Source organism: Chelmon rostratus, chromosome 24 (assembly GCF_017976325.1).
Source record: "Chelmon rostratus isolate fCheRos1 chromosome 24, fCheRos1.pri, whole genome shotgun sequence".
Taxonomy (NCBI): domain Eukaryota; kingdom Metazoa; phylum Chordata; class Actinopteri; order Chaetodontiformes; family Chaetodontidae; genus Chelmon; species Chelmon rostratus.
In genome coordinates this window covers 3761549-3781336 of record NC_055681.1, presented here as the reverse complement: position 1 = coordinate 3781336, position 19788 = coordinate 3761549, and the positions used below count along the sequence as shown (strand labels likewise).

At 44.9% G+C, this 19788-nt stretch overlaps 3 protein-coding genes across 7 annotated transcripts in view; all 3 read left to right on the top strand.

Annotated features, from left to right (window-relative positions):
- The window catches only part of LOC121627240 (histone deacetylase 4-like), a 56930-nt gene extending 51653 nt beyond the window's left edge, over positions 1-5277 (top strand). For all 5 annotated transcript variants that reach the window (XM_041966030.1, XM_041966033.1, XM_041966029.1 and 2 more), the window contains 5 exons: positions 135-253; positions 389-522; positions 1131-1215; positions 1368-1512; positions 2053-5277. In XM_041966030.1, the coding sequence (XP_041821964.1) occupies positions 135-253; positions 389-522; positions 1131-1215; positions 1368-1512; positions 2053-2092 (523 nt within the window). In that variant the 3' untranslated portion in view covers positions 2093-5277. The remainder of the gene's footprint in view (positions 1-134; positions 254-388; positions 523-1130; positions 1216-1367; positions 1513-2052) is intronic.
- A 956-nt stretch (positions 5278-6233) lies between these two features.
- LOC121627333 (ribose-phosphate pyrophosphokinase 2) lies at positions 6234-14688 on the top strand. The gene is made up of 7 exons (XM_041966187.1): positions 6234-6519; positions 10139-10322; positions 11608-11706; positions 12320-12444; positions 12616-12789; positions 13070-13229; positions 13537-14688. The coding sequence occupies exons 1-7, from the start codon at positions 6398-6400 to the stop codon at positions 13627-13629; spliced, it is 957 nt and encodes a 318-aa protein (XP_041822121.1). The 5' UTR covers positions 6234-6397; the 3' UTR covers positions 13630-14688.
- A 924-nt stretch (positions 14689-15612) lies between these two features.
- Positions 15613-17935, top strand: LOC121627251 (thymosin beta-12). The gene is made up of 3 exons (XM_041966058.1): positions 15613-15760; positions 16857-16966; positions 17063-17935. The coding sequence occupies exons 2-3, from the start codon at positions 16867-16869 to the stop codon at positions 17092-17094; spliced, it is 132 nt and encodes a 43-aa protein (XP_041821992.1). The 5' UTR covers positions 15613-15760; positions 16857-16866; the 3' UTR covers positions 17095-17935.
- The last annotated feature ends 1853 nt before the right edge of the window (positions 17936-19788 follow it).

The window sequence follows — 19788 nt, the reverse complement described above, 5'->3', positions numbered from 1 at the left end:
TGAGGTGTACTGATGAATGCATGTCTACAGGTTGATAAAATAAACAGTTTGTGCTGTTTGAGTATCTTCTCATTCGTGTTGAAATATTGGCGGTTATTTTGTATAATCTTTACGCTCCACCCTCCCTCCGTCAGGTCAGTGGTCATGCCCATCGCCAACGAGTTTGCTCCGGACATCGTGCTGGTCTCTTCTGGCTTCGACGCTGTGGAGGGACATCCTCCACCACTGGGCGGCTACACTTTGACGTCCAAGTGTGAGTATGAGATTATGTGAAGTGCGCTTCTTATCTCGCACTGCAGCAGTTGACCACACAAAACAAACAGCACTGAGAAAGGCTGAAATTGTGTTTTTGTGGGTGATAAACTGCTAAAATTCCTCCTTTCCTCAGGTTTTGGCTATCTGACCAGGCAGCTGATGACCCTCGCTGGAGGCCGGGTGGTCCTGGCTCTGGAGGGGGGTCATGATCTCACCGCCATCTGCGACGCCTCTGAGGCCTGCGTGGCCGCCCTGCTAGGCCAGGAGGTAACACACAGGATCTGAATCTCCAGCATTGAATCACTGCTGTTATTATTATTATTATTATTATTATTATTTTAGACCTACCTGTGGATGTGAAGTCATTTTAATATCTGGAGATTTCATTCAGATTAATCCTTTTTTATCTGCTGTGCTGGCAATGAAATCGAAAAACAAACAATGATGTATTATTTTGAGGACAAAGCTGCACTAATCCCAATCAAATGTATCATTACTTGAGCTGTAAAGCATGAAAGCAGCAGTGGAACTAAATGAGGGAAAGTTTTAAATGAAGTTCTGCCTGAATAAATCAGAACATGACACACTGGACTGTGAAACCTTCCCTGCACACCCCCGAGTTGATCAGTTTCAGTGTTTCTAATACGTTTCATGAAACATAAGCCAGGAGTAGATTAATCAGGCATTAATGGGGTTTTACATCAGTCATCTCGGATTCAGGAAATGAATCAAGCTGGAATTTGGACTGGGAGTGGAATGAACTGAAGTTACATGGTGCACTCTGTCCTCATCAGCCCCTTGTGGAAAGTGTTGGAAATGCAGCCTGTTCCATACTTGTGTTGACGTTTTTCTGTGTGTGTTTTTGTCCCGTGCAGCTGGACCCGCTGCCGAAGGCCGTCCTCGAGCAGAGGCCCAATCCCAACGCCGTTCGCTCTCTGGAAAAAGTTTTAGAGACTCACAGTGAGTTCACCTTCACCTCCACTAACACAAAGATCACAAGCACTTTTGACCCAGTGTTAGAACAGGAGCTGATCACTCCTCTCAGCTGACATTGTTGGGTACGCTTACACACTCAGACACACACATCCCTCCCTTCTTCTCCCCCTCTGCAGGTAAGTACTGGCGCTCGGTGCACCGCTACTCACCGCGGCTGGGACTTTCCCTGCTGGAGGCCAAACGAGGAGACTCGGAGGAGGCTGAGGCCGTCAGTGCCATGGCCTCCCTCTCCGTGGCCAACACCAACGCCATGGATCAGAGGTGAATGACCCAAAATAAAAGCTGAAGTCAGATCTACAGGATGTATTTGCAGGAGCTGCGTGCTCCTCAGTGGAGCCATCTTCTTCTACTTTCTGTATCCTGTATGTGTGGTCTGTGGCAGTCATCCATATATGGATGGTCCATATGGTGCATCAATATATATATATATATATATACACACAAAAGAGTATGAAAGTAACACTGCTTTCAAGAAGAGGAACATTTATGAGTAACTGTCGCAGCGGTGTGAGTCCCAAGTCCATGAGGGCCAGGAGGTTATCTGCATGTAAAGCACAGCTGCAGTGGGAATCTGACAGCAGAGCTGCAACGATTAATCAATTAGTGGTCAACTATTCAAGTATTTTGGCAAATGATGAATCGGAAATTCTCTGATTCCAGCTTCTTACATGTGAATATGTTCTGTTTTCTTCACTCCTCTGTGATAGTATACAACCACTTGATTAACCGAGAAGTTAAATGACAATAGAGTAAAATAACAGGCAGCCTGAGGTTCAATATTTGCGTCTGTTTGTCCACCAGGCCGGAGGAGGAACCCATGGAGGAGGAGGAGCCGCTGTAACGGAGGGAAACGTGAGGGTGTCACACCGTTACCTTTGACCTCTCCGGAGAAGCCTCTTTGAGCTGCGAAGAGTCTCGACTGATCCCTTCATTTAGTCCCCCTAACCCCACTCACCACGTCAGTCACCTTGATTGGCGGCCCCTCGGCCAAAAACGAGGGAGAGGGGGTGGGCTCAGCCTCAGAGTAGGGAGCCAATCAGGAGACGGAGGACTGAATTGGAAAAAAAAATTAGACATACCGGCGGCGCTTGGCGGCGCTCGCTCAGAGACACTCATTTTTTCTGTCAGTCTTCGCAACCCCACGTTAGCCCACAGCGGCCAACCATGTGACCAAGGCAGCGGGCGAGTGTATTTGGAGTTTGCGGCGAGATCAGGTCTCGCCATAGAGAGGTGCAGAAACATCCGGTGCTTTACACAGCTGCCTTCTGACCACAGTATGGACACCAGGGACAGCGACGATCCCGGCTGTCAAACACAGCGCGGGAGTTTCTTTCCTCTTTTCTCGACTATTTTTCCCGACAAACAAAGGGCACCGCGGCAACTGAGATACTATTTTACGAGATGCGTACACTGTGGGCTTTGGTCGGCCGGAGTTTGAGTAGGCTTTTGCAAAGATTTGCTGACGAGAGCGTCGCAGCCTGTCGTTGACGAGGTTGGCGAGTGAGAGGAGTGCCTTGGTGAGCCGGATTTCACGATCGTTCAGGAAAAGATTGCCTTAAGTCAAAAGATTTTTCTCGCTGAGGAATCGGCGCGAGGGAGGGAGACGGAGAGTTTCTGTCCTTTTTCGGGGGACGAGAATGACAAAAATAAAGCAAACAATCTTTCAGCATGTTTACTTGGAACGTGACGAAGACAACATTTATGTCTCGCACAGCCTCTCTCGAAGAGTTAACTTTACTTTTGGATGGATCTATTTTTCTGTAAAAAAGAAAACGCTTTGTAAAGGTAGTTGCCAGCTTCAGTAGTAAAAAACGGTGCAAACATGGAGACGTTCAGACGAGGAAATTAGATTGAAAACTCTCAAAAAGGTTCAGCCTTTGATGTAGCTTCCCTTTAACTGAAGTCATTGCTTTGTAAACACATGAAGCATGCATTTGAGCAGAGAGACCAGACGTTTTTTGCAAAATTTTTGAATGTTATCCAAAAGAGAAAGCCAAGCAAGAAAAGCCAAAGCATGAGTTTGCATATACAGTAGTACTTTCACTCCACTTAGCTGGCAAGTCGACAAACACTACTCGTATTGGCCCTTTCAGATAAGGCCCCCGTTACCCAGTTCAATGTGTACTAATTTAATCCTTCACACATGGAGTGAGCATTCTGTGCGTGTGCCGATCGGCCTCCCGTGCTTTGCCGGTTGGCAGCTACCTTGGTTTGCTAGTGTGAGCTAAACACGAGTCATGTATATTGAATTGAATATATTTTGAGAGGCAGTTGCCTGTTTGTATCTACATGTATGATTTCCACATCAAGTTGTCAATTTCCAATATCGAACAGCGTGTTTGGTAAGCGTGTCCACTTTTTATTTTCTATTGTATAAGATTATTTTTCTAACTTTTTTCATCCATAGATTTTGTTCTGTGTTTTTATCCGTTTTCTGGATAGTTATAGGGCTGCCATTCACATACTTAGTACTATTGTCACTTCTTGTTCAAAACTTTCTTTCTTGTATTTATCATAAATAAGGAGCAACACTTTCTTCCTTCCTTCCTTCCTTCTTTCCTTCCTTTCTTTCTATGGCTCTCCATGCCTTTCTGCATTTTCATCAATTGTGTATTTATAACATGTACTGTTTATAGGAGATTTGTATATGGAAAATTTATAAATGTACTCTAACTAATGACAGCTATGATATTGTGAGCGACAAACAGTATGGTGTACGATATTACTCCATGAACTTTCAAAAAAAGCAGCATATTTAACTCGTCATCGACTGCACTGTTTTGCCCTCAAGTGAAATCATAACACGGCACTGCAATTGACTTTTTGAACATTTGATCACTTTGTTGCCTAATTGACACATTTTCCTGTTGTGCATGGGTGCACTTCACCTTTCGACTGTGACAACACATCCAAAAAGAGTTTTAGAGGCCGCTTCATGTAGCGCGTCGCATTGAACTGGGCGGGAAAAGACACGGAAATGTGGAATTTGGACGGAAAACATCAGGGGATTATTTAAAAATCTCTTTCTGAGCATGTGTTGCACTGTTATGTTTGATGCTTTGTAACATCAGTGCCTCCTTCTTCCCTCTTCCTGCTGATCTGACACCAGTAGTAGATCCAGTCACATTCAGATTTACCCCCATCGGTCCACTGCTGTGTTAAACACCATTAAAGCCGATTATCACGTTTATTTTCAGTTGATATCATTTTATAAACTTAAATTTGAGCTTAAGTTGATTTTTTTTCATGTCTAACAAAACATTCCACTTGTTACTTGTTTAATTAATTTTTGACATTTTTTTTAGTGAATCTGATTTTTTTTTGTAGAAACTTTTAATACTGCTCTTTCGTTGTTGCCGTCTGCTCGCGCCAACTTTAACTCTTTGCATGGTTTGTGAGTCAGCATGCCTGCTTGTCTATGTAACAAAAATGTATTTGCACAATAGAAGAAGAACACTGGAGGACTTAAAAAAAAAAAAAACCTCCCACGGCAACTCCCATGAGCACCAGGCAGGGCGGTTTTCTTCCTCTGTGGTGTGCAAACAATTCAGAAGACTTTGTCCAAATGACTCCACTGAGAAACATTTGATATCATTCTTAATGAATCATTTCCAAGAAGTGATTTTAACATGATTCAGCACTTACGACATGTGTGGACTGTGCTATGTGCTACAGAGAAACACGCTCTGCCAAACCTCTGCTACATTCACACCTTACAAAGACTCTCCCAAAGAATGTTCCTCTTTCAAAGATCTTTGAACGGTAGAGAAATGACGGATATCGGTTTGATTTAAAGGGCATCGTCGTTTTGATTGTCACACCCACCTCGGCCAGTTCAATATATATAACCACTGTGGCTCAAGAGCAATTCTCGGTTTACATGTAAATGGATAAAAAGTTATTTTTTGTTTGTTGTTTGTCTCTATTGATGAAAAATGTTATCTTTCTTTGGGACCTACGCTTTGAACATTTCATCTCTGACATCATCTATAAAATATATTTCTGAAAAATACAAGAATTGGTGGTTGTGGGTTGTTTTTTTGTTGTTTTTTTTTTGCATGAAATAAAATCTGCCCAAGGATTAAAAAAAGGAACTGATGGCACAATGTCAAAAATTCTTCAGATCAGTAATAGTTGTCTAGACAACATCAATTCAGCAGATACACTCAGCGTTAGCAGGTGACACTGAAAGTATGGGATCTCTTTGCAATCCCTGACAGGATGGCAGAATTCAAGATAATCTAACTGATGATGCAAACAATCACAGCAACAGAAAACCTGCTTCTGTCGCTTCAGTGAAATAAATACTCAAAGTCCATGTTAGCACAATCCAGCTGTAGATAATCAGCAGCGGGGGCTGTAGTTGTAGTTCTTGGTGTGTGTAGAAGGTTCTTACAGGACATCGTCAATGCAAATCTTTTCTGGATGCGAGGAGCGGTGAATTAGCCGGCCGGCACATGACAGCAGTGATGGCAGAAAGCGTGTCACCACTGAAGACAGCAGGGGAGGCGTGCAGTCTCAGCTGACTTCAGCCTGAGTGGAAAATCTAATTACAAGAACCAATATCACAAGTATGCACGCCGGATTGAGTCAAAGTCCAAAGCGGCAGCTGTCAGGTGACCTGCTCCTCAAATTAAATTATTTGGTCTCTAAAAGTCACAAAATAGTGAAAAGTCTCCTTTTTTATTTGCAGAAGCACAAGTTGAATATTCAAACAGCTGGTTTTGTTTACCAAGTGTGCAGCTCTTTACTTTATTATCAAAAGACTAAGAAATCCAGCAAAATTGTCTTTTTAAGAGGCAGAACTTGAAATTTAAAAATCAAAAAGGTAATTAATCTTTAATACTTTTAGAAATGGGCCTTTGTGTGTTTAGTAAACAATACAGCAGCTCAATAAGTGTTCATGTGTCAGTGTGCTGCCTCACTGTCCAATGAGGGGAGGGCACTTCCCGTTTAGCATGCAAATACTGACCTGATATTTCCTCTCTGCACACAGTCCCCTCCGCTACACCATTGCAATGCCAAGGCTGCAACATTAGCAAGCTAATTTTCCCATTTCCATCACCCTTAAGTGGGGAGACGTGTCGTATTTTTTTAACTCTTCTTTCTTTTCTGTTCTTGAGTGAGCTGCAGCGAGTTTTCGGACATGCCGAACATCGTGCTTTTTAGCGGGAGCTCTCACCACGACCTGTCCCAGAAAGTAGCTGATCGGCTGGGACTGGAGCTGGGCAAAGTGATAACGAAGAAATTCAGCAACCAGGAGACATGGCGAGTAGATTTTTAACGCTAACACGGCACTCGTTGTCATCGTCAGCTGCGCACTTAAAGCACGATGCATGTACTTTTGATGGTATAGCGACTAGCTGCTCGTGTTGCTTCAGCCGCGGTACCACATGTGGGTAGGTTAGCTTGAAGCTAACAATAGTTTACTATTCAGCGGGCAGCACTCTAATGTCTACACGTGACTAACTAGCCACATGTAAACACACCAGGCTAGCAAACTTATAGCAAGCTAACTTAAACGCGTACTTAATCGGACAGATTTGCCAGCCCATCATTCTATTCATTGAGTTATTCATAAGTACACCTGGCTGGCTTTTCTCGCAGTTAAAATGAACCAGACTGACAGAACAAGGGAAGTTGTGAAATTACATAACGTCACATTTCGTCCGCTGCGTATCATGCTAACCACGCTAACGTTGCATCTGTTTCCCGTGTGAGATGAGGCACAAAGTGTGGAGCCAAATTTTGTACATGTGTTGCAAAGTGTTCCCCCCCAGCCAATTCTGTTAGTCTTGCCTGTGTGGAATAACCCCTATGTATGATAAGGAGCAGCCGCTTGTTTTATTAGCCCGTTAAAATGAGCTAGAAAGTTGCTAGTTTTAAAAGTGGGAACAGATTTCTACTGGTGTACAGAATTTGACGCGACACCTTAATGCCCTCACCTAGCCAAGCTAGCTAGATATTGTTAGCTAGCTATAGCCCTGAAACCTGTGGATGCGATTATAAATGTATGTAGGCATTTGTACACCTGATTAAACGCTGTCGCTTAAATGCTACTGCTATTCAATTTTTGCCGATAAGAGGGATAATATGCGGGAGACGAGTGTGTCCGATAATGGATACTGGCTATCTAACTGTCATTTAACATGGATTTCCGTTAGCTGGCTAACTATCGACGATAACTGCCTCTGGGCAGTGACAGGCATCTGACAGGGTTAGAGACAGCAAAATAAACAACTTCGACCACAGCAGCTACTCAGACAGAGATGTCAAAAGTCTAATACTGTTTCTAAACTGAGAGAATAACTTGCAGTACATCTCCAGCTAAATAAAAGAGTTTTTTTTTTACAGGTAGCTCACATTAATGCCTGTATAACAAGAGCCCATAGTTATCCCACCAGTGCTTACATCACATGCAGTTAATTTGTGCTAATTTCCAAAGACAAGCTGACCAATAGATGAGTCACTGACTGAGCTAACAGCTAACCGCTTTTAATGTTAGCATCACAAAGGACTTTTTTGTATTTTTACTGTCTGTTTTGCTGGCTGGCCTTAAACAGGTAGTTCAGGTCGCGTAGTTTGTTTGAACCCTTCTGCAGGATGACCTTTCGCCTGCATACAGGCCTGTTTGCCTGACTTTGTTGACCTGAACTCATCACGACACCGCTTGTCTGCAGTTCAACATATTTGCGCGTATATGTGCCGAGGATATGGTCATTCAGCTTTCCAACATCACGTCTAAGTGCATGTTACTCTCTTTGATTCAAACCGTGCACTGCTCTAATGTGTATCGTGACCCTGTGGCTCAGTGTGCAGGACATTAACATTGTTGGATTTCGTTCCTGTCAGGGTCACTTACTGAAGCACTCATTCTATTGTAATGCACTCCGGATAAAAGCATCCACTCCACGGTGTGCAGTGTGTTGTTATGCATAATCTTTCCTTTCCATGAGGAATTAAGGAGTTTCAACACAACACTTCCTGCCATTAAACACGGTTGATGCTTGCAAAGGTGTCCTGACCCCTTTATCCCCTGTAAGACCCTTTCTGCTGGTGATGTTTCCACCCACATCTCTGAAATCCCGGGGAAACTCTGATTATCTGTGCTGAGGTTTCTCTCTAGGGAACACAGCTGTTTGGACGACACAGGGTGCAAAACAAAGATTATTTTCTCATCCTCGCAGACTAACAGGGAGGTGAGAACGGTACACTAATAACAGCTCTTCTCACAGCGCTGACACCGGTTTGCCAGGTGACATGCAGGGGTCAAGGACCAACGCAGAGGGAGTTTATCTCTGGGAATTAAATCTCAGGAAGACTGAAGATGAGAAAAAATGAGTTGAATCCATTTCAAGAGGAGTCTGAACCATAACAAGATGTGAAAAAATTGAAAGGGTCTGAACATTTTCCGTATCCACTGTGTATGTCTCTTGATACACATTAAGATAGGATGGTGTTTTAAATGTGGTCCACAGGGAACCCTGCAGGCTTGCAGGTTGACCTTACTCTGAAGCAGAAGAAAAGAGTGTTGATCAGTGTTAAACAGAGTGACACGTTAACGTTTGCTGCATTAATAATCTGGAAGAGCTGTATCTTTATTCTTTATCCAAGTTTTGTTTGTCAGTGGTCTCGGAGATGATTTGCACCATAAGCTTCTGAATTTCTCTGCCACTCTAAACACTTGAAGCCCATGAGATAAAATTGGATTATTTTATAAACCTACCATTATCGTAAAGAGTCAATTTTTTTGCCAGTATCCTGCTGGAGGTGCAGGTGGGATTTTTGAGCTGATAAAATGAATGCAGGGTAAAATGTTTATTCCCTGAGGGAAGCACTGGCTTTAATGCCCAAGTAAAGGACCTCATTTGTAAAGTTAATCTGCAGAGGCAGAGACACCTCCCGTCTTTCTCCATTAGTCAGTGTCAGTGCTGATTTGACAGTTTACCCTTGCATGCTGAAAGTTATCCAAAGTGCTCCACCCCGAATTGGTACCAAAACTGGAGTATAAAATTGCAGGTAGGCTCGCTTTTCAAGCCAAAATTGTACACATTTGCCAGTGCCAGCTTCTCAAAGTGTGAGTATTTGCTGCCTTTTTGGTTTCTATGAGTTCGGGGTTTGAACATCTTGTGACCGTCTTTTCTTTTTGTTCAGAGACGTACAAGCTTGTGATGACATTAAACAGTGTGCGTAGCAGCTTTAATTCGCAGTGATTCGCCACCGTTGCAGACAAATTCTGGCTGATTTGTACGTGCTGGCCTCTTTACAAGCTGCGGGCCTTGTGACTGCACAGACAGGCCCAGACTCTCACGTCTTACGAGTCCACTGATCACATGACAGAGGCCGGGGGAGGACCTGATCATATCCAGCTGAGGAATGTTTCACACGTGTGTGTGTGTGTGTGTGTGTGTGTGTGTGTGTGTGTGTGTGTGTGTGTGTGTGTGTGTGTGTGTGTGTGTGTGTGTGTGTGTGTGTGTGTGTGTGTGTGTGTGTGTGTGTGTGTGTGTGTGTGTGTGTGTGTGTGTGTGTACCTGTACCTGTACCTGTACCTGTCAGGGTAGTTTTTACTATTTTTTTTTTTTCCCCAAAACATCCTCGGATGAGTGAAGGGACTCGGCCCGAACTTGTCTCTACCTGAAGGCAGCTGTGTCATACATAACTTCATGCAGGTTTGCTATACAGTCGAGATTGAGAGCTCATAAATGTCTCATTAGAGCTTGATGATAAACTGTATGTCATCTTAATCTGGACAGGATTGTTGCAGAACATTAATGCTGTGGTGTGAGGCAGTCAAAGTCAGCTAAAAGTAGCTTCCCATCAGCCTGAAATCTTTGCTTGAGTCCGACTCCTAAAGCTGCCGTGTTTCCCTTCTCTGTTGTCCAAACAGCGTGGAGATCGGGGAGAGCGTGCGCGGCGAGGATGTGTACATCGTGCAGAGCGGCTGCGGCGAAATTAACGACAACCTTATGGAGCTGCTCATCATGATCAACGCCTGCAAGATTGCCTCCTCGTCCCGCGTCACCGCCGTCATCCCCTGCTTCCCCTACGCCCGGCAGGACAAGAAGGACAAGGTAGACACACACACACAAACCATCACTGATAAATCCAGTCATCATAGTTTAGTGTGTACAACAAATACAAAAAAATACTCAATTCTGGTGCACCTACTCCAACTTATTTTGGTGAATAAATCAGGAAATTATTATAAAGCATGTCTCTGCTCTGGAAACCCTGTGCAGCCTTTCTACACAGTTTATAAACCAACCTACACATTTGTGAGAATATAAAATATGTCTTTATAGGAGAAGCAATACATTAATAAACACTTAAAGGTCCTTATAGCTGCATTAGTTTACTCACTGGGAGTAAATGCTTAATATTTCTCCTGCAGCTCAGCAGGTTTGCATGTTCACTAACATTGCACCAATATATCAATGAGAATTGCCACAGTCGAGGAATTTGAGCCGTTCGCTGCTCTGAAAAATCACAAATAGACACGTGAGACTTTCCAGCAGGCTGAGAAACTGGCTCACACAGCCTGCTTATCTTGTAAATCATTATCTTGTGTTGCCTCAGTTGTATAGGTTCTGTATGAAGCAACATTAGAGCTGCAGTTTTTCACCAGTTGAGCAATGAATGGCCCTCCTCATGTTACTCTTCTTTTCTGTCACTCCACCTGCACATGAGCAGCAGTTGTTCAGTACATTTGCAAAGTATGTGAGAGTCACATGTGCGGGTCAGAGCTCTGCAGACGCTGTTTATATGGAAATAAATATATTTCACACATTTAAGTCCATTTAAAAAGTATTCTCCTGATGTGAGACTCCAGTTTGATGATATTCTTTGAATTAAAAAATGTGGAGCTGCACTCAGCTCCCTTCAGTTAGCCATAGCAGCGAACAGCGAGCTGCATGATGTGTTTCCAATGGATAATTAATCAGTCCGAACTGTGCGTTTCCTCTGAGCGCTCACGCAGCTCAGCCTTCGTCTCCAGGCAGTCGAGAGTTGTGTCAACACGCCCTGAAGCTCGGTGTCAGATGTGCAGTCGGTGTTGCCTTTTCTTGAGTGAACAAGCCTGTGGCTGCAGCAAGGTCATGATTTTTCGAGCGAGCAGCCATAATGCAAAGGTCGTAGCTGGAGTCTGGCAGCGACACGGCCGACAACGTGTCCTCTTGGCAACAGGAGGCTGTCTTTAAAATTCAGACGCCAGTTTTGAAAGCTCACCTATGATGATTTAGATTTTTGCGTTAAAAAATAAAAAGGAAAACCTTCCACTTTTATTTAAAAAATTCTCTTAAGTTTCATTTTTTTCGTACTTACTTACCTCAAGCGACTGTGTCTTGATGCTTGTCCCAGAGTCGAGCACCCATATCCGCCAAGCTGGTGGCAAACATGTTGTCTGTGGCCGGCGCCGACCACATCATCACCATGGACCTCCACGCCTCACAGATCCAGGTTAGTACACAGAGCTTTACAGCAAAACGTTCATGTAATTTCAGTGTTAGCTCTCTTTTTGTCTCTCTGCAAGAACTTGAGTCAGTCTGTAGACAAATCTACTAGATAAACATCCATGTGGGAGTTATTTAATTTGAGACATTGTCATGTTTTTACTTTAAGGAGCAACTTGACATCCTGTTTTAGCTTGAACATGCTAACAGTTGATGCATTCACTGACAGCTTCACCCAGCTTAGCTCAGCGTGGCTTCAACAGATGCGCTGTTGGACAATGCGACTACTAGCTTAGTCACAGTTGATGTAGTAGAATTAGTATTTCTACTACGACTGTCGCAGTCCAGTGATGACAGCTGATCGCTGTATTTATCAGGGGGTTAATACAGAGTGGGTGGTGCGGCTTTGAGCATCACTTAAGCTTGTAGTTTGGGGCCAGGAAGCAGTTGTGCCATGTGATTTGTTTAAAATGAGATTATCTCACCTGAAGGGGGCGTGATGTTTTCATGTTAGTTAATGTGTCTAGCATGGGTTACGTGTGTGCTCAATACTTGTATTTCCTGGACTTTTGTTGACACCTAAGATTTAGTTGAATTTTTGCCTGTTGTCTTTTTTTAAGGGCTTTTTCGACATCGCTGTAGACAACCTTTATGCAGAGCCCGCTGTTCTGCAGTGGATCAGAGAAAATATTCCAGAGTGGAAAAACTGTATCATCGTGTCTCCAGATGCCGGCGGAGCAAAACGGTACGATTGCAGGGACCTCGTTGATGTGCAGAAGTGTCTTTGGATGATGATTTATTCGCAGGTTTCACTATTTTGAAGTCATATCATGAGGAACAAAAGGCGTCTTGCTGGACGAGCGGTTAAGAGGTCTAGTCTGTGTTTAACGGGTCGTTCTTCCTGTTCTCCGTCCAGCGTGACGTCCATCGCAGACCGTCTGAACGTGGACTTCGCCCTCATCCACAAAGAGAGGAAGAAGGCCAACGAAGTGGACCGCATGGTGCTGGTGGGTGACGTCAAGGACCGCGTGGCCATCCTGGTGGACGACATGGCCGACACGTGTGGCACGATCTGCCACGCTGCCGACAAGTCAGTGCTCTTTGAATCTCCTGTCACTGTGTTGGTCTGAAGCAGGATTACAGGGAGCTCAGGCTGTGAAGCGCTGGACTTTGTGTGCAGAGTTTTGTATATTAATATGGAACTGATAAGGTGCTTTTATGAGAGATTGCAACACAAGGTTGTGCAGCACCTTTGATCCACTGAAGAGGTCGCCTCGTCATGGAAACTTCACAGGAAGTGACGCGAAAAAAAACGGCACTTAAACGGGCAGAATCAGTGCTGCATTCACAGGTCTTGCTTCTGCTTTTAGGCTGATTGATGCCGGTGCGGTGAAGGTCTACGCCATCCTCACGCACGGCATTTTCTCCGGTCCGGCCATCTCTCGCATCAACAGCGCCCCGTTCGAGGCCGTGGTGGTGACCAACACCATCCCACAGGAGGAGAAGATGAAGGCGTGCCCGAAAATACAGGTGCACAGCACACGCTTAACCAGCTGCGTCTCCCATCACGATTACAGTCTGAAATTTACTTTACAAACAAAATGCAGTCATGATAGCAACAGTGACGGCAAGAGCTTTAGCTTCATTTCTGCATGTTAGACAGTAGTTCTCTTTTTTTGTTAATGTTTGAGCAGTTCACAGACCTGAGTTCACATTCTGGCCTGTAACTCTTTTTCACTTCCCAAATAGCTGGTCTGCTTTAGACCTGCTGTTAACATGTGATCTGTATCTGTGTGCAGAATAGACAGAAATAATAACAGTAGCTTTTTTCCTGCAGGTCATCGACATCTCCATGATCCTGGCGGAGGCGATCAGGAGAACCCACAACGGCGAGTCAGTGTCCTACCTCTTCAGCCACGTGCCCTTGTAAAGCAGGGAGAGGGCGGCCTCCTCCTCCTCGCCGCCGGCGGGCCGCTCGGCTGGCACTTTTTGCCTCACATCCTGCGGCCTGATGGTTTTTGGCCAACCCCTTGTGACTGTTTAAAGGTCACGTCCACACATTGTCTTGACCATTTTACCCAGAAGACAGAGCAAAGTCTCACTTCCATCTCTGAAGACCAAGTTTGTATTTATGAGTATTTCTCTCTTTCTGTTTCCTTTTTTCTCTTGTTTCAAACTTGCCGACCTTGAACACCTGAGGCCTGGCCGTACCTTTAACCAAAGGGTCCATTATGTAACATTGTGTATTATTTGTACCACATATCGAACTCACTTTAAATGAGGCATTCCACTGTGTCATGATCAGAAATATTATGGCCCTTAGTAATATAAAATGTGAAAACAGGCACCTTTGCCCCCTCAAGTGCTTTAACAGCTGTTAAAAGTATTAAAATAATAGAGCCTAACCCCTACTTGCTAAAGCTGTATTGAGTGTAATAGTTTATGCTTAGCGCCATCATCTGGCCACGGACGCTAGTTTAACAGCTGCACCACAAGTGGAGAATGTGTGGATGTGACCACAGACCACAAACAGGTGTCAAATTAGAGATCTCACTTTATTTACTCACTTTTCTAGTGAGCCTCGTGAACATGCCGACGCATCGTACCTCCGCAGTGTCATCTCTCCCAACATAAGCTGCTGTTAACCTTCACCGCCAATGCTATAAAATGTCACGACTTTCCAACGGGTCTGTTGTTGATTGAAAGTGTCTAAAACGAGGTGTAGTGGGTGCTGAACCCATGTTCCAAAAGGTCACGAAAACAGACTGAGCCCAAAGCTTGATTATAGTGTCAAGATTTCAACCGTAATTGTCATCACAGCTGTAATGGGTCACTTTAGCTCCATAGAGGCAGGTCTCACTCTTTGCCTGGAGGTGGATTTAAAAAAAAAAAAAAAAAAAGTTGGTGGACTGATGCGATTACATTTTTTTTATTATATGTAACACTTCAAGCTGTTTCTTTGACAATAAAGCTTTGACAATGGCTTACAGAAGCACGATCCTGCTCGTCTTTGCTCTCCTCTCTGTGAATTACAGCAGTTTAGTGTTGCAGTCCCTAAAAGTTGTTTTTTTTACACTTCCCAAAATGCAACTCAGTAATTATTGCAATAAATTGGAACAGTTAAACTCACTTCCGAGGATTTAGCACATCAGAAAAATATAAGATGTGGCTGAAAGTGGACTTTATGCAAAGATTAAGCATGAATTATTGAAGTTATTTAAATTGCTTGATGGATTACATTTGAGGCAGTGCTTCATTTTCTGCTGCTTTACCTCTAGCATGGTTTCATCTAAATAACCGTTCTAGGCTCAAAGAGTCTGAATAAGTCTTCCATTAATGAATCAGCATCTTGATAATCTCTGACTCATCTGAGGTCAAAGGTCACAGTCAGTGACTGCACACACAGGCTGGCAGGGGTTCAGCGATCTGCACTTAAAGGCAAATTATTGCAAATTTAAATTATGGAATAATTATTATTATGCAAGAGTTGGACAAATTTTCATCTTTAATGTGATCACAAAAACACTGAGCTGCCTCACCTGCTTGAGACACTGAAGGAGTGAACGTTAAACCGCCACCAGAGGGCGCCATTTCCACACGAATGCGCAGCCACAGCAGCTGCACGCAGCTCAAAGTCATGAGGAATAATGAGCCATTGAAGACACATTTTCCCATGAAACGCAGCTGAATAAAATGTGTTTTGTATTGTTTTTTACTAAAACAGTTATTTTTGTAAGCAGACGTGTGGGAACACCACGCTGGCATAACACTGATAAGAGAAAAAGTGGAGCGCAGCGTTGAGCTCCGCATGGCTTCTCTGCAGCACATAAATACATTTATTTCCATGTTTCACAGTGGGAGCTGATCGCGGATATGAGCTCCTCTCAGGGCTTTGGTGTCAGATTGAGGATGGAGGTTTGTGTCTCTCCAGCAGGGGGATGGGAGCTGGTGATGTCATGTCATTAGCATATTTCTGACTATATCTGATGCTTGCGCAAAGACGCGCCACTACTGCTGCAACGCACTGACCAGAGACCTTCCAGCCGTCAGCCGACACTTCGGTAAGACCCCATTCAACTCTGAATTTCTGCTGTTTGATCTTCATAGTCTGCAGCTAGAAGAAAGTCAGATTAACGTGAGGAGTCTGATCCTGGCGCAGGGAAAATGTGCCAAATAGAAAAGAGGCGCAAAGGGTCAGATAATGAGGTTTCTTAGGGAAAGCAGCTTGTTTTTGTGTACTAATAACTCCTAACAGGTTGGAATGTGACAGCAGGGCACGCTTGTGTGCTGTGTCTTTGTCTCACGCGCACACATTCACGCATATGAGTCCATTTCCTTTGTTGGCGTCTGTGGACGAGCTGCATGCGCCCGGTTCCGATGTTAAAAAGATGCTTGAACGCTTCCACGGCGCGTTGTACACGCCCGCTGGGTATTTGAGCGCATTCTGACATCGTGGAGTTGAAAGTGGATTTTCAGAGCAAGAGGAAGGTGCACAAAGCCGATCTGGGCGGTGGTTCCTTCACATCGCACCCCGAGGGGAGAAGTACGTGACCAGCGCGTCTGCGGATGTTGCACAGCTTCTATGTGGGAAGCCCCTGCGTGGACACTCAATATTTCACCCCGAGAATAAAATCATTTTTATTCTTATTTATTTTTAAAGAGCATTTACACACTAGCACGCGCGCTTTCTCATTTTTTCCACACTTTTCCTCTCGCTCTGCCCAGCATGGGAACCCCTTTTGTTATGTAAATGTCGGCTTTGAACGCCTTGGACTGGCTTCATTGTCTGGAGCAGCCCGTCCCCTGTGTGCAGCATCCCGGGCTGTGTGTTGGATAACGGGATGGATGGCAGTCAAATCACGCTGGGCAGAGCCGCGGGCGAACAAAAGAAGGCGGATCCGGCCACGCACATTAGAGGGCAAAGTAGTCTGCGGTTGCGCATGTAGTTAAAACTGAACAGCCGATTTTTGGCCACTGAGATTTAGGCAACGCCCTTGGACTGACCACGTGCTCTGGTGATTTATGCCTATTTTTTAAAGGCAACACAGGCATACATTAGATACATATACTTCTTGCAGAGTCTTAAAGGTGACAAACACCTCTCCTTTAATCTTTTTTCTGGAATTAAAATGTCTTCTTCCTTTTCTGATCCTCCAGATCTGCAACAATGAGCGACAAGCCCGACATCTCAGAGGTGACCAGCTTCGACAGGTCCAAGCTGAAGAAGACAGAGACGCAGGAGAAGAATCCCCTGCCCACAAAAGAAAGTAAGACTCAAAGGTCCTGCACTTTAACAATGCTGCATTCACTGTCCAGCTTCTCAGCGGGAATCTCACCTCTCCTTCCCTCTCTTCCCTCCACAGCCATCGAACAGGAGAAGGCGGACACGTCGTGAAGCCCTTCCCTCCCGTCATGCACTGTACACCCCCCCCTCCTCCCGCATTGCCTTGTTTTCAGTCACTTCTTTTAGCTGTATAACCTTGTAACCGAAAATATGAAACGACAACAATAGCCAAGCTGCACAGCCTGCGGACGGACGACGCCTTCGTCAGGGCAGTCGGCCCCCGTCCCCTCAACAAACGCCACCTTAACCACCTTCATGCTCATCGTTCTGTCAGGGGGGATGAATTTGTCTGGGGTGGGGGGGTATTGCAGAAGGTGCACGTCTCTTCTTCAACCTTTAACCACCAACATCTATGTGCAGCAGAGATGGGACGAGGGTGTGGCCCGCGTCCCAGGAAGCTCGTCATCGCCTCACCACCGACACCCAACTTCCTGTGTGGCTGCTTTTGCGCCAAAGCTGAGGCGTCAAGCTTTTTTTTATTGTTTTTTTCGTCTTCTAATTTTCGGAAAATGCACAACTTTGTTTGTACGCTGGCCAAAATGTAAATGCCCCAAAAATTGATACTCTTGTCTGTCACATTGTTTTTTTTTCTTTTGTATGTACACAAGGATAAAAAAGGATTCCATCAAGATGTGGGAGATGCTCAAATGGACCTTATTTACGGTTAAATTGTAACGAGTGATTCGGGATAGCTTTTGTGTCGCAATCTGTCTTTGAATGATCTCAAATGAGGAAAAGGAAAAAAAAATACTGGTAATCGATTCCATGTGTTTGCTTTCAACCGTAGATCAAAAATTCTTTGGATTTCCAGCGGTCATGTCACTCTGCCACAAACCATTACGAGAAATGGAAAACCGTGAAATGTTGTAATAAAAAAGAATTTGTTACTAAATATTTGTGCTGCAGAGTGCTTCTTCAGACACAAACTCATCCATGCTTTATCACCATCCTCACTTCAGAACGACACTTAGCCCCATTTCACACTCGCAAACATTTACGTAACGTTGTTGTAGCTTACGTTCAGACGGCTCGTCTTATTCGAACCCACTTTTCACATCATCTCGAACTCCTCAGATGACAAACAATCCTTTAGCGTTACTTAAGGGATGAGGCTGTGCACTATTGAAAGGCTTAAAGTTCTCCACAGCAAGGCCTGCAGGGATTTGCAAGCACAGTAGATGAAATTTGTATCCTTGTGTGTGTGTGTGTGTGTTTTTAGAGGCAGTGAAATGAAAGGAACTTGTTAGACCACCTGTCACGAAGGTCTTTTCGAAAAGGAGCTATGATCAGTGATTATTGCAGAGAAACTCAAGCCATGCAGCCAAATACGTGTGCAATCCAGGAAGTAGACCCTGCCGACTGAGGAGCAAAGATCATTTACAAAATGCAGCTGAAGGCAGTGAGTATTGTTGAATGCAATGTAAATGCACGATACTGGATGAGTGTGTGTGTTTCTGAGCCTGTACCCTGTTCTGTTCCATATATCATCTGGCTCGATGCATTGGTGAGCGGTGGCTTATGTGACCTGACCCAGAGTACAGGGTGTAGCCTCAGCGGGAGATTTACTCAGCCGTTCGTCCTGAACTGCCTTGGTCCTAAATTAGCCACCGCCTACAAAGCCTTAATGTCATTAGCATGACATCGCTGACATTTCCTGTAAACGGCATGCATTGCAGTAGGTGCAGTATTATGGTGCCTGCTTTCATTTGATTGAAAGGTAACTGGGATTTGAGGGAGGAAATCCCTCCCAGGAGTGTGATCACATAAATCGACATTTCTAAGCAAGTCAGGTGCATCTTTGTTCCAGTATTTAACCTGTGTCTTGTAGGTGTTTCCTGTGGCGGATAAACACAGTATTTACAGAGTGCATGTTGCAGAGAGAAAGCATTATTTTCTCTGCCGTTTCTTCCCAGGCCGATGGGGAGATTGATCGCAGGCCACGTAATAGTCCGCAAATCTCACGTTAGTGTAAGTGGATTGGTGTTAAGTCAGTTGCTCTTAATAAGGCATTAATCTGCGTGGAGGAGGAGGAGGGGTGGATGTGGAGGTTAGTGGGTTAGCGCAGGAGGACTAGGCCAAAGCCTCGCAGGTCCTCGCTCAGATGGGATTAACACCTCCCATGTCCCGGTTCTCCCACTGCCTCCCCTCTGCATGCTGCACGGCCCCACGCAGGCCTCCGTCACAGCTCCCCGAGAAAGTGACGGAGGATTTAAGGTGGAGCAGCAGACGGGGTGGAGTCGCTGTGGAGGAAGGGGCGGCGGTGGTGGGTTCAGATGTGTCAGCAGCAAGCCTATCAAAATCCCACGGGTGTCCTGCCTGGTAACCCATGGCAACAGCTGCTGCTGAGTCACTTCCTGGTGCTGGGCTGTCGGATACTTGTTCTCCTCATGGAGCCTGTGTCTCTGGCAAGCGCTCGTCATTAAACCTGTCCTGTTGCTGTGTTTGGGATGCTCAGGAGATTATGGACGCAGCACGCTCTGCTCTGTTGTCTGTGTTGAGACATATTTGACCATCTGTCTCCTGCAGCCTCTTGTCTCCACTGAAGGCACGTCTTTGAAAGTGGCCTGATTAACTGAGGGGCGGATTGACTGATGCTTACTGAAAGCACAGGTGCCGTTGTTGAAGCTCTGTTTATAGGCTGCAGCTCGATGGGCTTGTGTTTGAGAGGTGGCTGGCTGCGATGTTTGTAGCCATGCTGGTGCTGCAGCTTCATGGGTAGACATGTTGGTCACTTTGGTCCAGACT